The following is a 23,855-nucleotide window of genomic DNA, read 5'->3' as shown; positions in this document are numbered from 1 at the left end:
ATTTGTAACTGAGCTGCTTTTCACGTGGGCAACTCAATGTTGGGCACTTTACACTAGGGGGCAACAGAGATTTATTACTTAGCTAAGGAAGACAAAGTGTTCTCTGGAGCAATACCAAGGAAATTATCTAATATACAAACATGCCACTTTGAACAATGTTTTCTGATATGCTCACTTTGAATCGAGTTTTAATCTGTCCCACAAACAGAATACAACCAGAGACATGATCCAAACTGAGCTTGCATTGTTAGCTCACCTTGGCCTTGGAACTGAAGAATGACTTGGGAAAGAGTTGAATGGGGAGGGAAGGTTTAGAAACATTGTTATTTCTCATTCTTTACTTGTCCTTGCCTAGATTTATTTCCTGTCTATGGTGATTGATCCCAGTTGATGATAGATTGTTCCCTTCTTGCTGACGTCAATCCAAACTTTTCATTTTAAAAAATCTGCCGTTTTCCTAGCATGCTTTTGAGATGCAATTGTTTCTATATTGTTCACCTATGGTTGTTAACAGATCGTTTTTGTACTAATTTTAAATGTCAAAACTAATCTCTGTTTTTTCAAGTTAAACTTTATAATTGTGGACCTTAAAGTTGAATAGAAACTTAATCTTCAATAAACAAAATTGTAAAGGAAAAATAATCTGTTTTCCTGATTCCGTTTTGTTGCCTATCTCTGTTCTCCTGTAACTCACGGAGCTTCTTTAAGACAATGACTTTGAATTCTCCAGCAGGCTGTTGGTAGATCTCCATTTCTCTGGGATCGGTCACTAGGGCTTATTTCCTTCATTCGATGATGTCCTGTTTCCCTGATTCCTCGTGATCTTTGTAGCCTTGCGTTGATGTCTGCACTTTGGGAAGCAGTCACCTCTTCCAGTCTTTATGGACTGGCTTCAGGAGGGAAGGACCTCCAGCAGACAGCCCGGCCGGAGATTTTGGGGGGTCCCTCCTGGAGGGGATGTTTAGGATTGTGTGTCTTCCCTCTATGCCACAGTGATCTTGGGTGGCCTCAGCCTGCAGCAGCTTCAAGCAGGATTTCAGATCCTGGCCACAGGCTGAAGTCAGGCCATGGCAGAGAGAGCACTGAATCCTAGTCACTAGACCAGTGGCCAGTGACAAGGCCCTGGCCCATATGGCTTTGGAGAAAATGAATTTCCACAAAGAAACGGAAAGTAGTGAAACAAGTAAAGTGTTTATTAGGAGGAAAAAGAGTACATATGAATAGGCACACACGCGTGGACTCCCAGAGAGAGTCGCGCCCTTGTGGTAGTTTGAATCACTTATATGGGGCATTTCTTCCGGGTTTCCTCTGGCCAGTCATCTTGCTTTGCCTGGTTCTGAGTCCGTACTTGGTTTATCTCAGGGTCCCCCCCTGCATGCGCGTGCATCTCTCAGCCGAGGTGGATTCTTGCGAAGAGGCCTATGGGTAGGCTGACATCACCCCCTTTTTGACCTCCAAGGAGCCTTTCTGCGCATGTGTAGTCGGGAAGGTCTCCTTGACCTCGAGAATGAGAAATATGTGGTGTCTTACCTGGGCAGGGCTCAGCTCCTTCTCTTCATCTTGGACTATCTGTCCACAGGAGACAGAGTCCAGCTGCTCAGCCTGGGGCCCGTCTATCTCCTGCCTCAACAGGGCTGTGTCAGGTGTGTAGCACTACCAGCCTTTCCCCAGGGCACTGCCCCAAAGTGCTGGGGCGATGGGTACCAGCTTCACCCCTTTCCCTTCTCCTGACGGACCAGCCTCAGGACCGGGTGTCTCCCTCGGTTCTGCAGGGTCAAGCCAGTCCGTGAGGTCTGTGCCATCCGTGGGGGTGCCCAGGTGGTCCTTGAGACCCTCGAGCGGGTTGCTGCCATCCTTACCCCATTTCTTTGATCTTAGCTCTCCCCAGGCCACAGCCACGTGGGTTTCCTCACATTCCGTGTTTGAGGAGACAGAAGCAGGTCTGTCGGGCAGCGGGTCTCAAAGGCTGGAGAAGCCAGCCCCTCACTTTGCTTTCTCTTTCCCCACTGGGTGAGAAGGGCTGGGGGTAGGCGGCTCAGCACTGAGATGTGGCAGCTTTGGAAGGGGTGATGCGGGCAGGGTGAGGCTGTTCTCATCCTGTCCAACGTGGCTGAACTTGGATTCCGTGGTCCATGTGGGGACTGGAACTACCCTCCTGGCTTCCAGAGCCCTCACATTACTATCATCCGGGGACAGGGCCTCCTATTTCACCATCCTGCTGACATCACTCCCACACTGCCTTTATGCTGTAGCAGAAGCTAGTTGAGGCACCCCCATTATGTCTGCCCTTATTCAGCCCTTATTCTTGCCACCCATCCAACTGGTCTCCTGTAGACTTTTTTTTTTTTAATAATAAATTTATTTATTTATTTCAGGCTGTGTTGGGTCTTTGTTGCTACGCGCGGGCTTTCTCTAGTTGCGGCGAGTAGGAACGGGGTGGGGGGGCTGCTCTTCGTTGTGGTGTGCGGGCTTCTCATTGCGGTTGGCTCCTCATTGTAGAGCATGGGCTCTAGGGGCGCAGGTTTCAGTAGTTGTGGCACGCGGGCTCAGTAGTTGTGGCTCGTGGGCTCTAGAGTGCAGGCTCAGTGGTTGTGGCGCTCAGGCTTCTCACTGCGGTGGCTTATCTTGCTGCGGAGCACAGGCTCTAGGCACGCAGGATTCAGTAGTTGTGGCACACGGGCTTAGTTGCTCCACGGTGTGTGGGATCTTCCCGGACCAGGGCTCGATGTCCAGGCAGGGAAGCCCCTGTAGACGATTTTTATTTTTCCCTTCTCTTTCTTGCTTAGCTGCACTCTGATAGTGACTGCCCTCTAGCTAAAGTTGTACTGTGCACCTGATGTTTACTCCTCCAAGACAACACTCCCTAGCACTCCTTTCCTTTGTGGGCATTCTTCATTCCAGAAAGAACGTCATGGAACGATAACCTTGAGGACCACCAGAACCCGTTCCGGAACCACCTGACGCCAGCCCTAATAATCCCAATGTCTCCAGAAGAAAGAAGAATGAAGACTACATCAGCCCCGATCCTTATCTACAGCCCTGTTTTCCACCCTGAAATTATAAGACCCCTTCCTATTGCCCAGGAATCAAGGCACAGTTTTGAGGGCCTTAGCCTGCTGTGGCCCCCTTTGCCTGGCAAAGTAATAAAGCTACTCTTTTCTACTCCTCCAGGTTCTGTCTCTGTGTTTCTATTCGGCAGCAGTGAACAGAGGCCGGGTTTTTGGTGACATTTACAACCCTGATGAATCCATCTGAGGTCACTGTCTCCACTGCTTTTTGCGTTAGTGGCGCTTTTCAAAAGGCACCTAATTCCACAGTCCTAAGAGTTACTGTTCCCCCTGTAACAATCACATTCCAGAGATTCTGCACATGACAGATCAGCCCTTTCCACCTGTATCCCAACACAGTAGTGAAAACCTTAGCAGGGGACTTCCCTGGCGGTCCAGTGGTTAGGAGTCCGCGCTTCCACTGCAGGGGGCACGTGTTCGATCCCTGGTCAGGGAAGTAAGATCCTGCATGCCGCGTGGTGCGCCAAAAAACACAAACAAACAAAAAGCCCTTAGGATTTGCCCTGGGATAATATGCCAGGGTCTGTCTGTATGTTCCCCTCTGCTAGTATTGGGGTCCTCATTGTTGTCTGGCTGGTAAGTGATCAATTCCAGAATCCCATCTTCACAGTTTTAATCCTAGGATGGCTTCTGGGGTTAAGTTTCTTGAGTTGGGTTTCTTAGAAACAGCTTGAAATGGGTGCTTTTGTATAAATGATTCAATGAATGAGTGTGCTCTGAAAAGGAGTGAGGCCAGCACAACATGGCAGGGGTGAGTGGTGGGTCTTGGGGAAGAAGCCAAACACAGATGTGGTTTGTTCTCATCCCCCAGAGAGCTTGACAACAAAGCACACCACGAATCTGCTCCTTTCCTAGCGCAAGGTGTTAGTCTTTAATATTTATCTCTGCAAGTCATTTGCTGGGTGCCGTTGGTTTTTCGGGAAGCCTAATCTTCCAGGAAAGATGTCTCTCGTTTTGCTCAAAGCAATGTTGCAGATAAGAGGGCACCTGCAAGCCCTCAGCAGGCTCCCTCACAGCGGCTGGAGCATAAGTGCGTCGGTGTGGTGATCTGAACAAGGTATCCCCTACAGAAACGTACACACTAAACTCTGAGTAGTTACTAATTATGAGATGCCAAAGATACAGAGGGAAGATATGATTGGGGAATGGCTACAGAAGAAGAGGTAAGTATATTAATACATGTAATGTTCTGTGGTGGACTTTCATATACTCACCAATATGGGAAAGTATTCACTTTTATTTTTTAACAGGTTAGAATTCATATGAGGTTTAAAATATTGTTTTCTTTCTTATTCTGTGTGTTTGAAATATTATATAACTTTTTGAAGCTGGCATGGCTTACAGTTAATAAGGAACATGATTCTTTTGTGTGTGTGTGTGCATGTATGTGTGTTCCATTAAAACTTCATTTATGGCACTGAAATTTAAATATTACATGACTTCCACCTATTATGAAATAGTATTCTTAGAACATGGTTATTTTCAATGAACCACATATTGAATTGTAGGATTAAAATTTGCTTCCTATGAGCGTGCTCGAACACAAGAACATCAGGAAATTCAGCATTTATATCTGAACCAGGAATATAAGGCCATTATTCCCATGGGAATAGGTCTTGAGCGAGCCCAGCCATCTTCTCCTGGTATATTTTATCAAAGGCTTCAATCTGGGCCACTGTAAAGTGACTTTTCCAGTCCCCAATGATTCCTGTCAAATATACAAAAAAATAAGTCCAGATCAGGTTTATAAATAAGGTCTCAAGACTTCACTTGAGCGTCTTCTGTGTCTGTCACCACTGCCAATCTGTCACGGACACTGAACTGGAAATTGCAAGGCAATATAACCGAGTGGTTAAAAGTTTCTTGTCCAGAGTCCGACGGCCACTGGTTTTTGGTAGTATATTTGAGTCTCCAGTTTGCAATCTGTTTATATTGTGAGGTTTGAATAATCACAAAAGGCAACCACAACAGTAATAACACCTAACCTACATGAAGTAATTTCTCATATGCCAGGCATTGTGTTAGGATATTACATGTATACCTCATTTAACCAGCAACACATTTCTTTAGGACAGTGGAGGTTCTTTTCTCCCACGCTGCTCTTACCCTGGGTCGTGTAGGTAGATATGGTGTACTTGTGATTGATTGCTACCCCCAAATCATGCCTTCTCTTTCCTTTCTTTTTATTTTTTATTTTTAGATGTGGACCATTTTTTAAAAGTCTTTATTGAATTTGTTACAATATTGCTTCTGTTTTACGTTTTGGTTTTTTGGCCACGAGGCATGTGGGATCTTAGATCCCCAGCCAGGGATCGAACCTGCACCCCCTGCATTGGAAGGCGAAGTCTTACCCACTGGACCGCCAGGGAAGTCCCTTTCCTTTTATTTTTAACTCTCCACCCTTGAATATCACCGCAAACAGCACTACCCAGTGTTCTGTACCTTGCAGTTTTTTCCACCTCGAATGCTCTTCCCTTGGGTAACCGAGCAAACAGTCACATGTCATCTTTTCCTTGAGGTCTCCCCAGCCCCACTCTTGTACACTGCAGGTTGAAAATGGAAACTACCCACTACCTGCCGTCAACACCCTCATTCCTTCTGTGTAGTGAACATCTCTGGTCTTTCCTATAGGGTCTCAACAGAAGGCTTGGCCTGGAGCTAAGTCACATGTCTTTCCCCTCATTTTTCTTTCCCCAGGGTTTCTATTTGCCAGCTCCTTTTGGTGGAATAGATATTCCCATTGTCAATACTTGTAAAGGGAGGGTCACTCCATGGGGCGAGGGACCACACCAGTGTTGTGAGCGGGAACTCTAACAAGAAAATGTGAGGGTGCTCTACACAACAACCAACACCTAGGACATGAGTGGGGACAGGGAAATACATTATTCATAGGCAGTGCTTCATCTTCACAAGTTTTCTTTATGACCTTATAAATATCCCAAATCATTCCTTAAACTCTCCAAGTCAGGTGCCACTTTTGTGATTTTATAGACTCAAATATTTTCCTCGCCCCATATCTTAGTTTATCCACAGAAGCAGAGGAATTCTCTGTCCATTTCTTCCAGGTTCTAAAATTAGAAATGCTCAGGCATAAAAAAAGAATGAAATTCTGCCACTTGCAACAACATGGATGGACTTGGAGGTATTATGCTCAGTGAAATAAGTCAGACAGAGACAGACAAACACGGTATGTTGTCACTTATGTGTGGGATCTAAAAAATGATACAAATGAATGGATGTAACAAAACAGAAACAGACTCACAGATATAGAGAACAAACTAGTGGTTACCAGTGGAGAGAGGAAGGGGGGGAGGGGCAAGATAAGAGTAGGGGATTAAGAGGTACAAACTACTATGTATAAAATAAATAAGCAACAAGGATATACTGTACAGAACAGGGAATGTAGCCATTGTTTTGTAATAATGTTAAATGCAGTATAATCTATAAAAATACTGACTCACTATGCTGTACCTGCAACTAATCACCTGCAACTAATATTGTAAATCAAATATACTTCAGTTTAAAAAAATGCTCTCTTACCTTTTCTCATGAAACCTTTGCTTTGATCCATAAAGATATCAGGTGATAGGGAATAATTGCTATTGTATTATCTCTCATGGTCTTGAAGGATGCATTCTTGAGGACTGCATTCAGTTCTTCTGGGCTCAGCTTCTTGCCCAAGAAGTGGCTGAGCGTCTCTACACTAGCTTGTATGTCCTAGGATGAGAACCACAGAGAGTGGAAAGAAAATGACAATCGGGAAAAAGAGAGCAAACAGAGACAGCAGAGAGTGATGACCAGGAGGAGACAGAAAATAAGCGAAAGCAGGAAGAGGATGAGCTCGTCATGCTCATCTGGAAATGTGCAGTCCAAGTGTGGGACAGAGGAGTGTTTATAAGAGACAGTCTATTTATTTTTTACTTTACTTTTATTTTTTTATTTATTTATTTACTTACTTACTTATTTATTTATTTTTGGCTGCGTTGGGTCTTCGTTGCTGCGCGCAGGCTTCTCATTGCAGTAGCCTCTCTTTGTTGCGGAGAACGGGCTCTAGGCTCATGGGCTTCAGTAGTTGTGGCTCAGGGAAGTCCTGAGACAGTCTATTTAAAGTTACATTGGTCACGGGCTTCCCTGGTGGTGCAGTGGTTAAGAATCCGCCTGCCAATGCAGGGGACACAGGTTCAAGCCCTGGTCCGGGAAGATCCCACATGCCGCGGAGCAACTAAGCCTGTGAGCCACAGCTACTGAGCCTGCGCTCTAGAGCCCACGAGGCACGACTACTGCGCCCATGTGCCACAGCTACTGAAGCCTGCGTGCCTAGAGCCCATGCTCTACAACAGGAGAAGCCACTGCAACGAGACGCACATGCACCACAATGCAGAGTAGCCCCCGCTCACCGCAACTAGAGAAAGCCCACACGCAGCAACGAAGAGCCAATGCAGCCAAAATGAAATTAATTAAAAAAAAATTTACGTCGGCCGCTTTCTCTGGAGGTCAGCCAATGCTTCCTATGAATACTGACATATTCAATTCCTATCAGTCGGTCTGGGAATATGTAAATACTTTTGCCTCTATCCTGACCCTGCCAAGCCCCATCTGCCTTCCATACCCACCGGACACTGCCCCTGGGTTCCCAGATTGCTTCAGATTTTTGCCATGAAATCGTTGATAGCCCTCAGTATGTTACTAAACTCTTTGTCAGTGCCTGCATTAAATGTTGTAAAAAGAAATAAATGAGAAAATTGAAGAAAGAATGTGTACAACCTAAGGAGGTCAAAGAAGAAATGACCCCTCTTGATCTCCTCCCAGGGATAAGATCTGATTGAAAGGGTAGAATAGAAATATTAAAGAATGGATGAGAGAGTGGCATGGACTTATATATACTACCAAATGTAAAATAGATAGCTAGTGGGAAGCAGCTGCATAGCACAGGGAGATCAGCTCGGTGCTTTGTGTCCACCTAGAGGGGTGGAATAGGGAGGGTGGGAGGGAGACGCAAGAGGGAGGAGATATGGGGATATATGCATATGAATAGCTGATTCACTTTGTTATACAGCAGAAACTAACATACTATTGTAAAGCAATTATACTCCAATAAAGATGTTAAAAAATTAATTAATTAAATTAAATTGAACGAATGGATGGAAGATAGACAGCCATGAGATGGAGCTAGAGAGAATGGTTACCTGTTGCAGCTCCTCATACGATATCACCAGGAAATTCTCTTTTCCTTTCATCTGCAGCCAGTTGTGAACATGGTCAAACCACGATCCATACAGCACTGCAAGAGAAGCGGAGAGAGAAGTACCTGGTTCACTCTCGTGGACCCCACCGCCCCGGGATGCACACCCTATGTGTCTGATGAGCAAGTGAGCAAAGCGGGAGGAATCCTTGTCCTTTCCTCTTCGTTGACGTGAGAAATAGAATTTCTGCCTTTACTGCCTGGATGGCCACCAGGTGGTGCCATATACAATGCAGTATTTAAGAAGGGCATCTAGGACTTCCCTGGTGGCGCAGTGGTTGAGACTCCGCTTGCCAATACGGGGGAGAGGGGTTCGTGCCCCGCTCCGGAAAGATCTCACATGCCGCGGAGCGGCTGGGCCCGTGAGCCACGGCCGCTGAGCCTGCGCGTCCGGAGCCTGTGTTCCGCAACGGGAGAGGCCACAACAGTGAGAGGCCCGCGTACCGCAAAAAAAAAAAAAAAAAAAAAAGATGGGCATCTATTTAAAATGGGTAACCAACAAGGACCCAGTATAGCACAGAGAACGCTGCTCAATATTATGCAACAATCTAAATGGAAAAAGAATTTGAAAAAGAATAGATACATGTGTATGTATAACTGAATCACTTTCCTGTACACCTGAAGCTATCACAACATTGTTAATCAACTGTACTCCAACATAAAATAAAAAGTTAAAAAAAAAATGTGTCACATCTACCTGTGATGAGATTTTTGAACTGTAAAGAGAATTCAGTTAGCAAATGAAAGAGCTAATTTTAAACTCCTTCTAATTTGGAGTCCATGTCTTTGTTCTTCCTGCTATGAATACAGTTTCTTTCCCCTATACCAGAAACACGTGTCTTTTGTATGTCCTTCACCCATCCCAAACCTTTGGAACAGCACATAGTGTGGAAAAAAAATTTTTTTTTCCTTTCACAATGTGCATTTGAGGAGTCGTAGGTCAAATGATCCTGTCACTTAGACATTGTTGAATAAGGCATTAGACACATGCAAACCTGTGTCTCTTCCCCTGAGATTTTTGGTCTTCATATCAAGAGTAAACTTTCCAGAGGAAAAAAAAAAGAGCAAACTTTCTGTCTCTCCTTGTATAACTGCACAATACTATATAAGTTCCCCAATTCAGGAATGGTCAGCTCTTTTTCATATCATGCGAACCAAACTAGCAGAAACCTATGTTGAGACAAAAAAAAAAAAAAGAAAAAAAAATTTTCATATTCTTTTCCATTGTGGTTTTTTACAAAATATTAAATATAATTCCCTGTGCTATACAGTAGGACCTTGTTGTTTGTTTATTTTATACATAGTAGTTGTATCTGCTAATCCCAAGCTCCTAATTTATCCCCCCAACTTTCCCCTTTGGTAACCATAAGTTTGCTTTCTATGTCTGTGAGTCTATTTTTGTTTTGTAAATAAGTTCATTTGTATCATATTTTAGATTCTACATATAAGTGATATCATATGGTATTTGTCTTTCTCTGTCTGGCTTACTTCACTTAGTATGATCATCTCTAGGTCCACCCATGTTGCTGCAAATGGCATTATTTCATTCTTTTTTATGGCTGAGTAGTATTTCATCGTGTGTGTGTGTGTGTGTGTGTGTGTGTATCACATTTTTTTTGTTCAGAAGATGAAAATTTCAAGGAGAAAGGTGCAGAGATATAAGATCTTCTGTTTAATCCCATGGTTCCAGCTATTCCTACAGGAATATAGCTCGTTGAATTCTTATGTTGGATTCACTGAGACGTGCTTGAATTATTTATCCTGTTTAATTATAATTGCTTGGACTTCCCTGGTGGTCCAGTGGCTAAGACTCCATGCTCCCAATGGAGGGGACCTGGGTTCCATCCCTGGTCAGGGAGCTAGATCCCACATGCCGCAACTAAGATTTCCAATGCCGCAAATAAAAAGAACCCGCATGCCACAACTAAGACCCGGCGCAGCCAAATAAATAAATAAATAAACATTTAATTAGAATTGCTTGATCTGTTTTTTATGTTTAAGGTTGTTTGCAACTAAGGGTTTGGTATAATTAAATAGGAGAGATAGTTGTGTTTGACATAATTAGATGATAAACTCCAAGAAGTTAAAAAAACAAAAGGCAAGATTTTTCTCTACCTTGCAATAAAGACACCTAATTTTTTCTTACAGGTGTGGAGCAGGTTTCAGCACAGTCTCAATTATTACACTCCCAAATCCAATAGGGAAATTGAGGCTCCTAGAAGTTAGGTCCTCCTTCTGCTGAAAAAACAGCTAGTAAAATGTTGAACATTCACTGTCTGCACACGGACACTGGGAACTGTTTTTTTGTTTTTTTGTTTTTTTGTTTTTTTTTTTTTGGCCGTGCAGCTTGTGGGATCTTAGTTCCCCGACCAAGGATCGAACCCATACCCACTGCAGTGGAAGCACAGAGTCCTAACCACTGGACCACCAGGGAAGTCCCCACTGGGAACTCTTACAGGAGGGCATTTCATCCAGGAACGTCCAAGATTATGGCCAGGAGGAGCATGTTTGTGACAGGAAAAATTGTAGTAGTTAAAAATACATTTCCTCTGTGGCTCTACAAGGGAATCAGACAGGATTCCAGAGCATTGGACAAGCTGACACAACCGAAACAGGTGTTTAAATTTTTTTGGCATTAAAGCCCTTTAAAAATATCTTTGATGGAAATCCAGATCCAAAATTTTAGAGTTTTCTTCAGAAATAATATTTTTTTAATCAAAATATTGCATAAGTTAAATTCCAAGCTCTTGGGAATTCCCTGGCAGTCCAGTGGTTAGGTCTCCACACTTTCACTGCTGTGAGCGCGGGGTCGATCCCTGGTCGGGGAACTAAGATCCCACAAGCTATGTAGAGCAGCCAAAAAAAAAAAAAAAAAAACACCAAGCTCTTTAATACAATATTTAAGGTTGTCTCTGATGGTGACCAGGCAGATATTAGTTGCTTCTTTTATATATATCTTTATTGGAGTACAATTGCTTTACAATGTTGCATTAGTTTCTGATGTACAACAAATTGAATCAGCTATATGTATACATACATCTCCATAACCCTTCCGTCTTGAGCCTCCCTCCCGCCCTCCCTAGCCCACCCTCCCAGGCGGTCACAAAGCACCGAGCTGATCTCCCTGTGCTATGCGGCTGCTTCCCACTAGCCATCTCTTTTACAGTTGGTAGTGTGGCTATGTCCATGCCACTCTCTCACTTCGTCCCAGCTTCCCCTTCCCTCTCCCCGTGTCCTCAAGTCCATTCTCTACGTCTGCGTCTTTATTCCTGTCCTGCCCCTGGGTTCTTCAGAACCTTTTTCTTAGTTTCCATACGTATGCGTTAGCACTCGCTATTTGTCTTTCTCCTTCTGACTTCCTTCACTCTGCATGACAGACCCCAGGTCCATCCACCTCATTTAGTTGCTTCTTTCTTATTGCACCCAACTCTCCAAATTTTACCAAACTCTTCTCTCCTCCTGCCCTTTCCTGTACTTGTCCTCCGCCGTTGTTCATTGGTAGCCTACGCTACAAACTTTTCTCCACATCTCAATTTTTAAAATAGTTAGCAGTGGATTCTAGAGGTCACTCTGTAATAGAATGGCAACATTCCATTTTTTTTAAGTTGAGCAGCACTTCATTATATATTTGGTGGCAACTTTAGTTTTTGCTATTACAAAGAAGGATAATTTGAACAGTCTAGTAAATCCATCTTCTGCTTCTCCCCACCGCAACTTTTTTTTTTTTTTGTATTTTTGCTAGTGTATTTTTTTCCACTGGAGAAAGGGGAGTTAAACATGAATGTGTAAATGCTAGAATGTTAGCATTTGCAAGATGACCCTACGTGGGTTAGTACTGTTATCCATGCCACCAGCAACATATGAGCGTGTTGGTCTACCCAGAGTCTCACCGCCACAGCGTGAGTCAAATGTTTTGAATGCTAGCTGGGCTAGAGCAGAATGATAGCCACACAAAAGTGTCCACAGCCTGATCCCCAAGTCTCTGCATACGTTACTTTTCATGACAAAATGGACTTTGAAGATGCAATTAAATTCAGGATCTTCAAAGGGAGAGATTATCTTGGATTATCCAGGTAGAAACAACGTAATCACAGGTCCTTATGTGAGAGCGGAAAGAGTGTCAGAACCAGAGAAGGAGATGTGATGACAGCAGAGTGTGGAAGGATGTGGTCCACGTGCCAAGAAATGTGGGCAGCCTCTAAAAGCTGGAAAAGGCGAGAAGTGAATTCTCTCCTTGAGCCTCAAGAACAGAAGGTAACCACACCTGCACATTAATTTTAGCCCATATGGCATATTTTGGATTTCTGAACTCCAGAATGTAAGATACTTTTTTGTTTTATTTATTTAGTTTAGTTTAGGCCACGTCAGGTGGCTTGTGGGATCCTAGTTCCCTGACCAGGGATTGAACCCGGGCCCTCAGCAGTGAAAGTCCTAACCACTGGACCACCAGGGAATTCCCAATTTTCTGTTGTTTTAAAGCATTAAATTTGTGGTAATTTGTTACAGCAATGAGAGGAAAGGCATACACTTTCCACTATGACAGATGAGAAACTGTATATCATTGTAGTTTGAATTCATACTTCTCTTATTTTGAGTGTGGTGAATTATCTTTTTATATGTTTATTATATTTAGAAAAAATTTGGGAGAACACAAAGCACATTCGCTAAGATTTCTGTTGTTAACAGGAGGGGCTACAGATTTAGCGACATCTAGGTTTCGATTACAATGTGGTTGTTTAAATCATGGGACAGTAAGACCTGGGGATGAGACGCAGAAACTTCCCCATTCCACCTGGAGTCCACATTTTGCGTCAAACTCACCATTTCCTTGAAGGAACCGTTCCGAATATTCTTCAAATGATTCTGGCTCTCTGATAATCTTTACCATTTTCCAGAAATGATAACCGGAAGTAATAACATCTCTGGGATTTCTCATTACATAAATACACTTAAATTGTAAAAAAAGAGAAAATGAGAATAAATGTATCCATTTCCCTTGCTCCACGCTTTTCACAAATGGAGAAAATGCCAACGCCCATTAAAGTGTCTGGCTACAATTTAGTCTTTAATTCATTTATTTAACAAAATATATTTAGAACCCACAATGTGCCAGACATTTAGTTAGATTCTATAGAAGGAGCAGTATATAAGATATGGATTGTTTCTGCCCTTAAGAACCTTATGATACATGGAATGATGGTCTTTAAAGTTTTGAGAGGCAGATGATGTTATTACATTTTGAAGAAGTCTGACTTTTATTGGGATTCTGCCCTATTCACTGCTATTCCTGGAATTTCATGTTCCAGGCCTCACTATCTTTTCCTAGGAATTTCTACGGTATCAGTATTTCCCAGGTACTAATCAGACAGATGTGAATGGCCAACTGTATATAAGGGTTCGTTTATAATATTCAAAATGATGGCATGAATAAACTCATGCTGCTGTAGATGGTGAAACCTCAAGAGGAAACAAACTTTCAGGGTTCTCAAAACAAACTTTAGAAAAAAAAAGGAACTAGTTTTATGTCAGTAAACCTAGGCTAGGACATGCTGGATCAAGTGTTATATCAGGTCATTTCCAATTCGGATCATTGCTTTACTCCACTGCGGTCATAATCTGAGCTGGGTATCACTTATATGTGGAATCTAAAATATGACACAGTTGACACAAATGTTTAAAATCAAATGTCAAATCTAAAATATGACACAAACACACAAATGTTTCTCTTCTGTTCTTATTTACAGAACAGAAACAGACTCACAGACATAGAAAACAAACGGTTACCAAAGAGGAAGGCGGGGAGGGATAAATTAGGGGTATGGGATTAGCAAAGACAAACTACTATATATAAAATAGATAAACAACAATAAGCAGATTCTTAATCTACTTATTATATTTCTTAAAATAGATATAATTCATTGAGTATGCATTAGGCTCTGATCTAAGCTAGGCTGTCAGTAAAAAATGTGGTCGCTACGGAAACTAACAAATTTTGTCTGTTATTGGTCTTTTTTCAAACGATCTATACATTCCTTTTGGATGTGGCTTGAGGTCATCTTAATCATCACGTTCCTCCCAGCCCTTAGCACAGATGAATAAATCCTGCTGGTTTAAGCACACAAAAATGGAGCTTCAACGACATTGCACTATTTGTTCATAGACAAAATCTGGAGAACTGAGGTTCAAACCAGAATTTTCTGGCGTAAAGTCATAATCATTTTACAGAGTGTGGTCTTGGACTATTTTTTTTGTTTGTTTTCCTGTTTCATGTATTCTTTCATTCATTCAATATGTTCTTTCTTTATTAATTTTACTTAGGTATAATTGACATACAACATTATATTCGTTTCAGGGGTAAAGCATAATGATTCCAAATGATGACCACAATAAGTCTACTTAACACTGGTCACCAGACATAGTTACAGAATTATTTTTCTCTGGTGATGAGAATGCTTAAGATTTACTCTTTCAGCAACTTTCAAATATGCAGCGCAGCATTATTAACTATTGTCACCAGGCTGTACATCACATCCCCATAATTTATGTATTTTATAACTAGAAGGTTGTACCTTTTGACCTCCTTTACCCATTTTGCCCACCACCCACCCTCCACCTCTGGCAACTACCAATCTGTTCTCTGTATCTATGAGCTTTTTTTTTTAAATTTTGGATTCCACATATAAATGAGATCAAGTGGTATTTATCTTTCTCTATCTGACTTATTTCATTAAGCATGAATGCCCTCAAGGTCTATCCATGTTGTCACAAATGGCTTGATTTCATTCTTTTTCATGGCTGAGTAATATTCCACTGTGCAGTTGACCCTTGAACAACATAGGGGTTGGGGGTACTACCCCCTACACGGTGGAAAACCCAAGTACTGCTATCTCTGCTTCAAAAGCAAAGGAACTGATACTCACCCAAGGGCAGGAAGTGGAAACAGTTTGGATAGAATCAGGACTCAAACCCTAATTCTTTTGATGCCACATATTGTGCTCTCTAATCGAACAGAAACATTTCCCCACACTTAGTTAATTTAAAAAGCAATAAAATGGGGCTTCCCTGGTAGTGCAGTGGTTGAGAATCCGCCTGTCAGTGCAGGGGACACAGGTTCGATCCCTGGTCCGGGAAGATAACACGTGCCACGGAGCAACTAAGCCTGTGCACCACAACTACTGAGCCTGCACTCTAGAGCCCACGAGGCACAACTACTGAGCCTGCATGTCACAACTACTGAAGCCCATGCTCCTAGAGCCCATGCTCAGCAACAAGAGAACCCACCACAATGAGAAGCCCGTGTACCGCAATGAAGAGTAGCCTCCGCTCACCGCAACTAGAGAAAGCCTGTGCACAGCAATGAAGACACAACGCAGCCAAAAATAAATAAATAAAATAAATAAATTTATTAAAAAATAAAAAGCAACAAAATGAAAATACAGTACTATATTTATTGAAAAAAATCTTTGTATAAATGAAACTCACAGTTCAAACTCATGTTGTTCAAAGGTCAACTGTATGTATGTATATATATATATATATATATATATATATATATATATCTCACATCTTATTTATCCATTCATCCATCAGTGGATACTTATGTTGCTTCCACATCTTGGTAATCATAAATAAGGCTGCATTGAACATGGAGGCGCATCTATCTTTTCAAATTAGTGTTTTCGTTTTCTTTAGATAAATACCCAGAAGTGGAATTGCTGGATCTAATGGCAGTTCTATTTTTAATTTTTCGATGAACCTCCATGCTGTTTTCCATACTGGTTGCGTCAATTTACATGCCCACCAACCAATATTTTCTTAAATCTCTATATTGTTTTAAGCATTCTGGTAGGTTGGTGTAAAATGGTAAAAAAAAAAAAAAAAGTTACAAAATAAACCTGGTCTTCATAATCATGGTGATCACAGTAAAATAAATATACCTGACAATAAACAAGCAAACAAATAGAAACATGGTACAATATTAATATTATGAAAGACACTGTGATGCTAGAATATTTTGATCATACTTCCACTACCACATCACATACGATTGTTTGAGGGAGTTTCTTACATTTTTTCTTTCTTCCTATTATGTATTTATTCATTTTTGGTTGCACAGCAAAGTAATTCATATATATATATATATATATATATATATATACACACTTTTTCAGATTCTTTTCCATTATAGCTTATTACAAGATATTGAGTATAGTTCCCTGTGCTATACAGTAGGGCCTTACTGTTTATCTGTTGTACACACAGTCGTGTGTATCTGTTAATCCCAAATTCCTATTTCATCCTCCCCTTTCCCCTTTGGTAACTACAAGTTTGTTTTCTATGTCTGAGAGCGTATTTCTGTTTTGTAAATAAGTTCAGTTTCACACAGTTTTGATAATACCTTCGGTGTCACGTTTTAAACTATAATCTAAGATGAGTGAAGACGCACATTTACAGCACAGGGTCACTCAATGTTAGGGTCCTCCTTTAGAGGTCCTGAGATTATGCCTCAGAGGTCTGTGGATCTATTAAATGGGAAAGACATGCCCTAAATGATTTCACGATTAGAAAAACCCAGTGGGATTTCAAACATGTGTTCCAATCCTACATTTCTTCTGAAATACAGATGCTGATTTACAGTTGAGACACCTCCCATATGGTCATATCAATGTTGGGTACCTAGGGGTTGGGGGTGCAGCCAGGGTTTATTTAATTAAGGACTGAGTATTCTCTGGAGCAGCAGCAGGGAGATTGTCTGGTGTGTGCCACCATAGCTTGCAACAAGCTTTTCTAATATGCTCACTTCACTGAATCACATTTTTTTAATTTATTTTTTAATTGAAGTGTAGTTGATTTACAATGCTGTGTTAGTTTCAAGTGTATAGCAAAGTGATTCAGTTATACATACATGTATATCTATTTTTTTCAGCTTCTTTTCCCTTATAGGTTATTACAAAATATTGAGTATCGTTCCCTGTGCTATACTTGTTGTTTACTTATTTTATATATAGTAGTGGGTAACTGTTAATCCCAAACTCCTAATTTATCTCCCCCACCCCCACCCCTTTGGTAACCATAAGTTGGTTTTCTATGTCTGTGAGTCTATTTCTGTTTTCTAAGTAAGTTCATTTCATTTGTGTCATTTTTTAAGATTCCACATATAAGTGATATCATATAACGTCTGTCTTTGTCTGACTTAACTTCACTTAGTATGATCATCTCTAGTTCCATCCATGTTGCTGCAAATGGCATGATTTCATTCTTCTTTTTGGCTGAGTAATATTCCACTGTATATATGTACAACATCTTTCTTTTTTTTTTTTTTTTGCTGTACGCGGGCCTCTCACTGTTGTGGCCTCTCCCGTTGTGGAGCACAGACTCCAGACACGCAGGCTCAGCGGCCACGGCTCACAGACCCAGCTGCTCTGCGGCATGTGGGATCTTCCTGGACCGGGGCACGAACCCGTGTCCCCTGCATCGGCAGGCGGACTCTCAACCACTGCGCCACCAGGGAAGCCCTGTACCACATCTTCTTTATCCATTCACGTGTCGATGGACCTGAGTCACATTTTAACTCTGTCCCTAAAACACAGGCCTTCAGGATAACCAAAGAAGTGACCCAAACTGACCTTGCATCATTAACTCACCTTGGCCATGGAACTGAAGAATGACCTGGGGAACAACTGAATGGGGAGATGGGAGACGTAGAATCATGGGTCTTTCTGATCCTTTATACATTGAAGCCCAGCTTTAGTTTCTAACCACATCGAATGCTCACTGCTGACAACAGATTGGACCCAGGCAGGATCCCCCTTGTTGCAGATCAGGTTGACGATCTCTGTCATCCACAAGGTTCCTGCACAAGGAAAAGGAGAGTGTTACCCACTTCAGCCTGATAATGAACCGCACCACCACATCTTACAGACACTGTTATTTCAGCCATGAAGCCCCTGCCCATAACTCCAACGGATGCTTTCATTTCTCACCTTACTCTTTCCCTTTCTTAAAAAAATATTTATTGACATAGCTTATTTAAAATTTTTCATTATTTTGAAAAGGAGTTAACTATAATAAAATTACTACAGCTCAGAAAATAAAGTTTTAATTTTTGTATGCAGAATTTCTCAAAATGTAGAATGCAAAATAGCTTCTATGGGAATAATCTAGGAATCTTATGTATCTATATATCATCTTACTGTTTCCCTTAAATGTATCTCACTGATTCTTCATTCTTTTTTATTTTTGAGCAGAGTTAGCTCTTTATTGTATTCTTGTTTTTATTAACAAAAGACAACAGATTGATCATAAGGGGATCAGTTCCTTTTAGATATGCATTTTTTTTGTTATTTTATTTTGCAAATGGCTTAAATCAGGGCTCAGCAACCTTTTCCTATGTTGGAGTATAGTTGATTTACAATGTTGTGTTAGTTTCAGGTGTACAGCAAAGTGAATCAGTTATACATACACATATATCCACTTTTTTTAGGTTCTTTCCCCATATAGGCCATTAGAGTATTGAGTAGAGTTCCCTGTGCTATACAGTAGGTCCTTATTAGTTATCTATTTTATATATAGTATCGTATGTATGTCAATAGGTAAGCATTTTAAAGCTTCAAGCAGTAGATGTCCAAATTTGGGTTAATTGTTAAATCTTTGAGGGAGAAGACAAAGTAAAGGATTACTTTTTATCCATTTGGAGGTATTGGAGTAATTTTTTTAAAAATCAGAAGAATGAAGCAGCATCTAGCAGTTGGGTGGGAAAGAAGGCTGCCAGTTGCTAAGGAGTGTAAGAGAAGACCTCGCCCTCAATTCCCCTTTCCCTGTTCTCACCATACTCTTTTTGGCAACCACTAAGCTCACCAAAAAGAGAAGCTCCCTTTTCACTGCTCTCCAGGCTCCTGGGTGTTGAGGTCACTCATGCTCCAGGCTCACCCTGAAAGTCATGCTTGCTCTTGCCCATATGTCCCACCTCCAACATTATCTGTCTCCTTCCACTTGATAGAATTGTGAGTCTGCATTCTTCAAAGACTCTGCTAATGAGAACCTGCTATATCGCACAGGTAACTCTACTCAGTGGTCTGTGGTGACCTAAATGGGAAGGAAATCCAAAAAAGAGGGGATATATGTATACGCATAGCTGATTGACTTTGCCGTACCGTAGAAACTAACACAACATTGTAAAGCAACTATACTCCAATAAAAATTCATTAAAAAAAAAAGAAAGACTCTGTTCCTTGGGCTCCCCTGAGACCATCTCCACCTTTTCCCTACTACTCTTTTTTTAAGTTTTTTTTTTTTTTTTTTGCGGTACGCAGGCCTCTCATTGTTGTGGCCTCGCGCAGGCTCAGCGGCCATGGCTCACTGGCCCAGCCGCTCCGTCCGGACTGGGACACGAACCCGTGTCCCCTGCATCGGCAGGCAGACTCTCAACCACTGCGCCACCAGGGAAGCCCGGCCAGTATCTCTTTCTCTGAGTTTTTCTTCCAGTCACTTTCTGTCACACCAAATCCCAAGACACATTTTGAGCTTTGCTTACTGTGCTAAAAATCACAGGACATTATTACAATTCCAAAATCTCTGCAAAATATATTTATGTAACAGCAAAGGGCACAGGGAGATTGAAAAGAATCAGGAATAGTGGACATGCTTGGAATTCCCAATAAGAAAGAGGTTTCTCTCTCTCTCTCTCTCTCTCTGGTAACATATGTTACCAAAGGGTAGAAGTTGGGGGTGGGCCAAGGGATAAATTAGGATTTGGGGATTGACATATACACACTACTATATATAAAATAGAGAACCAACAAGGACCTACTGTATAGCACAGGGAACTATACTCAATATTTTATAATAACCTATAAGGGAAAAGAATCTGAAAAAGAATGTATATATAGAAGAATATATATATGTAACTGAATCACTTTGCTGTACACCTGAAACTGAATATATATATGTAACTGAATCACTTTCCTGTACACTTGAAACTAACACAACATTGTAAATCAACTCTACTTCAATTAAAAACAATAGAAGTACCTATGACTTGCCAAATTCTTTCTATCACCCTCAACCAGGAAAAAGGATTGTGAGGTCTTTAATCTATGTAGTACAAGCAATTATTTCAGAGCATGTTGTATATTTGAGGGCTTAGTTTTTGTTTTCTGGGTCTTGAGAGCAACGAAGAAACTATATTCATCCAGGTGTTACAGAAACACTGGGCAGTTTGCCCCTAGACTGATCTATATTAAAACAATTGTTAGACCTATACTTGCTGAAAGAAGTTGGAGTAAATATTTAAGCTCCCTGAACAAAAACGTTCCTGGGTGTTCCACGACAGCAAAACCAACTTGAAAGAGTTTACAAGGGCTTTAAAAACACACATGTGACCTCCTTGACACACAATCAATGCTCCAAAATTGGATCTTTGGTTGTAATTATATTTCTCCATTGACTATATGAACCCCCTTTTTTTTTTTTTTTTTTTTTTGGCTGAGCTGCGTGGCATGCGGGATCTTAGTTCCCCGACCAGGGATGGAAGCCGCACCCCCTGCAGTGGAAGCAAGGAGTCTTAGCCGCTGGACCGCCAGGGAAGTCCCCTGAGCTATTTATAGAACTGAAACCCCCAACAAATGGAAGATGTTAGCTTTCTTCATTCCAGAGAAGACCACCTGAGGCCAGATGAAAGGAGTACAGTCCCTGCACACACCCTAATCCCTACCAGCAGCCCCACCCTTGAACCATGGCTATAAAACTCCTCACCAAATCCTCCTGAGTTGGGACGCACAGTTTTAAGGGGCACAAGCCTGCTGCGTCCCCCTTTGCCTGGCAAAGCAATAAAGCTATTCTTTTCTATTTCACCCAAAACTCTGTCTCTGAGATTCGATTTGGCACCAGTGCACAGAGGCCAAGTTTTCACCATCACCTACAGTGACTCACCTGCCTAACTGTTTGTACCAACAGTATGGCTTATGCCGAACACCAGCTTTCCTTCTGGGAGTCTGGGATTTGGGTAGGTGCTACGCAGGGGGAGCCTTTGTGACCAGCCCCCAGTAAAAACCCTTTGGCCCTAAGTCTCTAATGAGCTTCCCTGGTGGACACCTCACAGGTGCTGATGAAAAGATTAATCAATAGTTGATCTAAGAAAGAAATGGATTTTCCTTTTTTTTTTTTGGCCGTGCCGCATGGCTAGTGGGATCTTAGTTCCCCGATCAGGGATTGAACCGGGCCCTTGGCAGTGGGAGTGCTGAGTCCTAACCACTGGACCACCAGGGCATTCCCAGAAGTGGAAAATTTTATTCCAGCCAACCTGAGGGTTATAACCCAGGAGACAGTCTTTCAGAAAGCTCTGAAGACTGTTCCACCCATTAGAGGTCAAAGCACAGTTATATAAGTTTTTGAGACAAAGGGTTATAGTCAGGTGACGTATTGACAGTGTACACAATCCAGATCTACACGTAAACGTACAAACTGAGTAGCGGTCTAAGCAGATAGCGTAGGGGGTGTCCAGAGAAAGGGAACCAGGCATGGCTTTCTTGACACAGAGAAGCCATTTTTGGCCTGAGCCACTTTGTGATCTGAGCCTGCACGCAGCGCTTATCTTTGAACAGGTCTCACTAATTAAGGATCTTGAGGGAACAGAAGAATGCAGGAACAAAGGACTGTTATCAGGCAAGCGAAGGGACAACAGCAAAGATAATAAATCAGTTGTAAAGACCCTTTCGCATTAGCCTGAAGCACATCCTTGAGCTGTTTTGCGGAATTTAAACCCTCCTCAAGGGCCCAACCGCCAGATGAACTGGATGATGTTGACCTTTTCTGACCCTCTTGACTTCAATCAACTAACACTTGGACTCAACCTTGGCCCCAATTCTATGCTGAATTCTCCTCCCTTAGCTTAGAACTTCCCCAATTTTGCTGTTTGGGAAAAATCCCTGATGTTCTCCTTCCTTGCTGCAAGTAATACATCCTTCTTTTTTTTTTTTTTTTTTGCGGTACGCGGGCCTCTCACTGTTGTGGCCTCTCCCGCTGTGGAGCACAGGCTCCGGACGCACAGGCTCAGCGGCCATGGCTCACGGGCCCAGCCGCTCCGCGGCATGTGGGATCCTCCCAGACCGGGGCAAGAACCCGTGTCCCCTGCATCGGCAGGCGGACTCTCAACCACTGCGCCACCTGGGAAGCCCGTAATACATCCTTCTTAATCCCAATCTTTGGCTTGGTCGTGTCTTTTGGTTCGATGCCCACCAAGAGGGGTATCCAGTTTTGGGGTAACAGTGGGTCATGGGTCATTGTCGCCCCTCACAAGATTAAGAAAGAAGTTTATCTCCTGAGGAGGTCTGGTTAAGGCAGGTGCACAATACACATTGAAGGGGAGGGAGGAGGCCCAAACAGGCAGAGAAAATTCTTACATTTAAATTTTCTTGTCTTGACATAAAATATGAATTGGATTTCATCACAGGTGTTGTCACATCACTGGAGGAATTCACTGTGATCAGCGTAGGGACTTCCTGGGTGGTCCAGTGGCTAAGACTCCGAGCTCCCAATACAGGGGGCCCGGGTTCGATCCTGGTCAGAGAACTAGATCCCACATGCATGCCACAAAGAAGATCCTACATGCCGCAACTAAGACCTGGTCCGAGGAATAAAGACGCAGACGTAGAGAATGGACTTGAGGACACGGGGAGGGGGAAGGGTAAGGTGGGACAAAGTGAGAGGGTGGCATGGACATATATACACTACCAAAGGTAAAATAGATGGCTAGCGGGAAGCAGCCACATAGCACAGGGGTGGGATAGGGAGGGTGGGAAGGAGACACAAGAGGGAGGGGATATGGGGATATATGTATACATATAGCTGATTCACTTTGTCATACAGCAGAAATTAACACAACACTGTAAAACAATTACACTCCAATAAAGATGTTAAAAAAAAAAGAAGACCCAGTCCAGCCAAATAAATTTATATAAGTGTGATCAGTGTGACTCACAAGGAGAGGACTTGAAAGCTTGGGCCTGGTTTTCTGCAGATCCCACCCCATGTGCCTTTACCTCTGCTGATTTTGTCATGTATCCTTAGCTGCAATGAACCATAGCTAGGAGTACGACTCTACGCTGAGACCTGTGAGGCTTCCTAGGGAATCATCCAACCCGGGGGTGGGCTTGGAGGCCCCCAACACACCCACATTCAGCCCTGTCTGCCTCCTCACCCTGCCAAGTCGACCCCACATCTGTTGCCCCCCAGGCTGGGTTTGCCTTGATGCACCCTCCTTCCCGGTACTTGCCACCAGTATCCAGGTGTATGGATATACTTTTTCAAGCTCATCTAGATTCCATACATACTTTTTATATTTTCTTCCAGTATTTTACATCTTTTTTTTGAAACAACTAGCTATGTGATTTTGCCTGAATAAGTATTATGGGATTCAGTTTCTTTATCTGGCAAATTAGGGGATTGGTCTAGTCTTATTCATGGTCCCCCTCAGGCCTCAAATTCAAAAATATTGTATGACCACGTGTCAATTTTTTTTTTTTTTGCGGTACGCGGGCCTCTCACTG

At 42.3% G+C, this 23,855-nt stretch overlaps 1 protein-coding gene across 1 annotated transcript in view; it reads right to left on the bottom strand.

Moving 5' to 3' along the window:
• Window positions 1–2,336: 2,336 nt before the first annotated feature.
• Window positions 2,337–23,855, bottom strand: part of LOC105747730 (3-beta-hydroxysteroid sulfotransferase-like) — a 29,069-nt gene continuing 7,550 nt past the window's right edge. The window contains 6 exon segments of the mRNA XM_012538020.3: window positions 2,337–4,776; window positions 6,609–6,671; window positions 6,674–6,785; window positions 8,255–8,349; window positions 13,132–13,258; window positions 17,955–18,163. Of these exon segments, the coding sequence (XP_012393474.3) occupies window positions 4,664–4,776; window positions 6,609–6,671; window positions 6,674–6,785; window positions 8,255–8,349; window positions 13,132–13,258; window positions 17,955–18,163 (719 nt within the window). The 3' untranslated portion in view covers window positions 2,337–4,663.

Source organism: Orcinus orca, chromosome 20 (genome assembly GCF_937001465.1).
Source record: "Orcinus orca chromosome 20, mOrcOrc1.1, whole genome shotgun sequence".
In the NCBI taxonomy this organism is placed as follows: domain Eukaryota; kingdom Metazoa; phylum Chordata; class Mammalia; order Artiodactyla; family Delphinidae; genus Orcinus; species Orcinus orca.
This window is presented reverse-complemented; position numbering and strand designations above follow the sequence as displayed.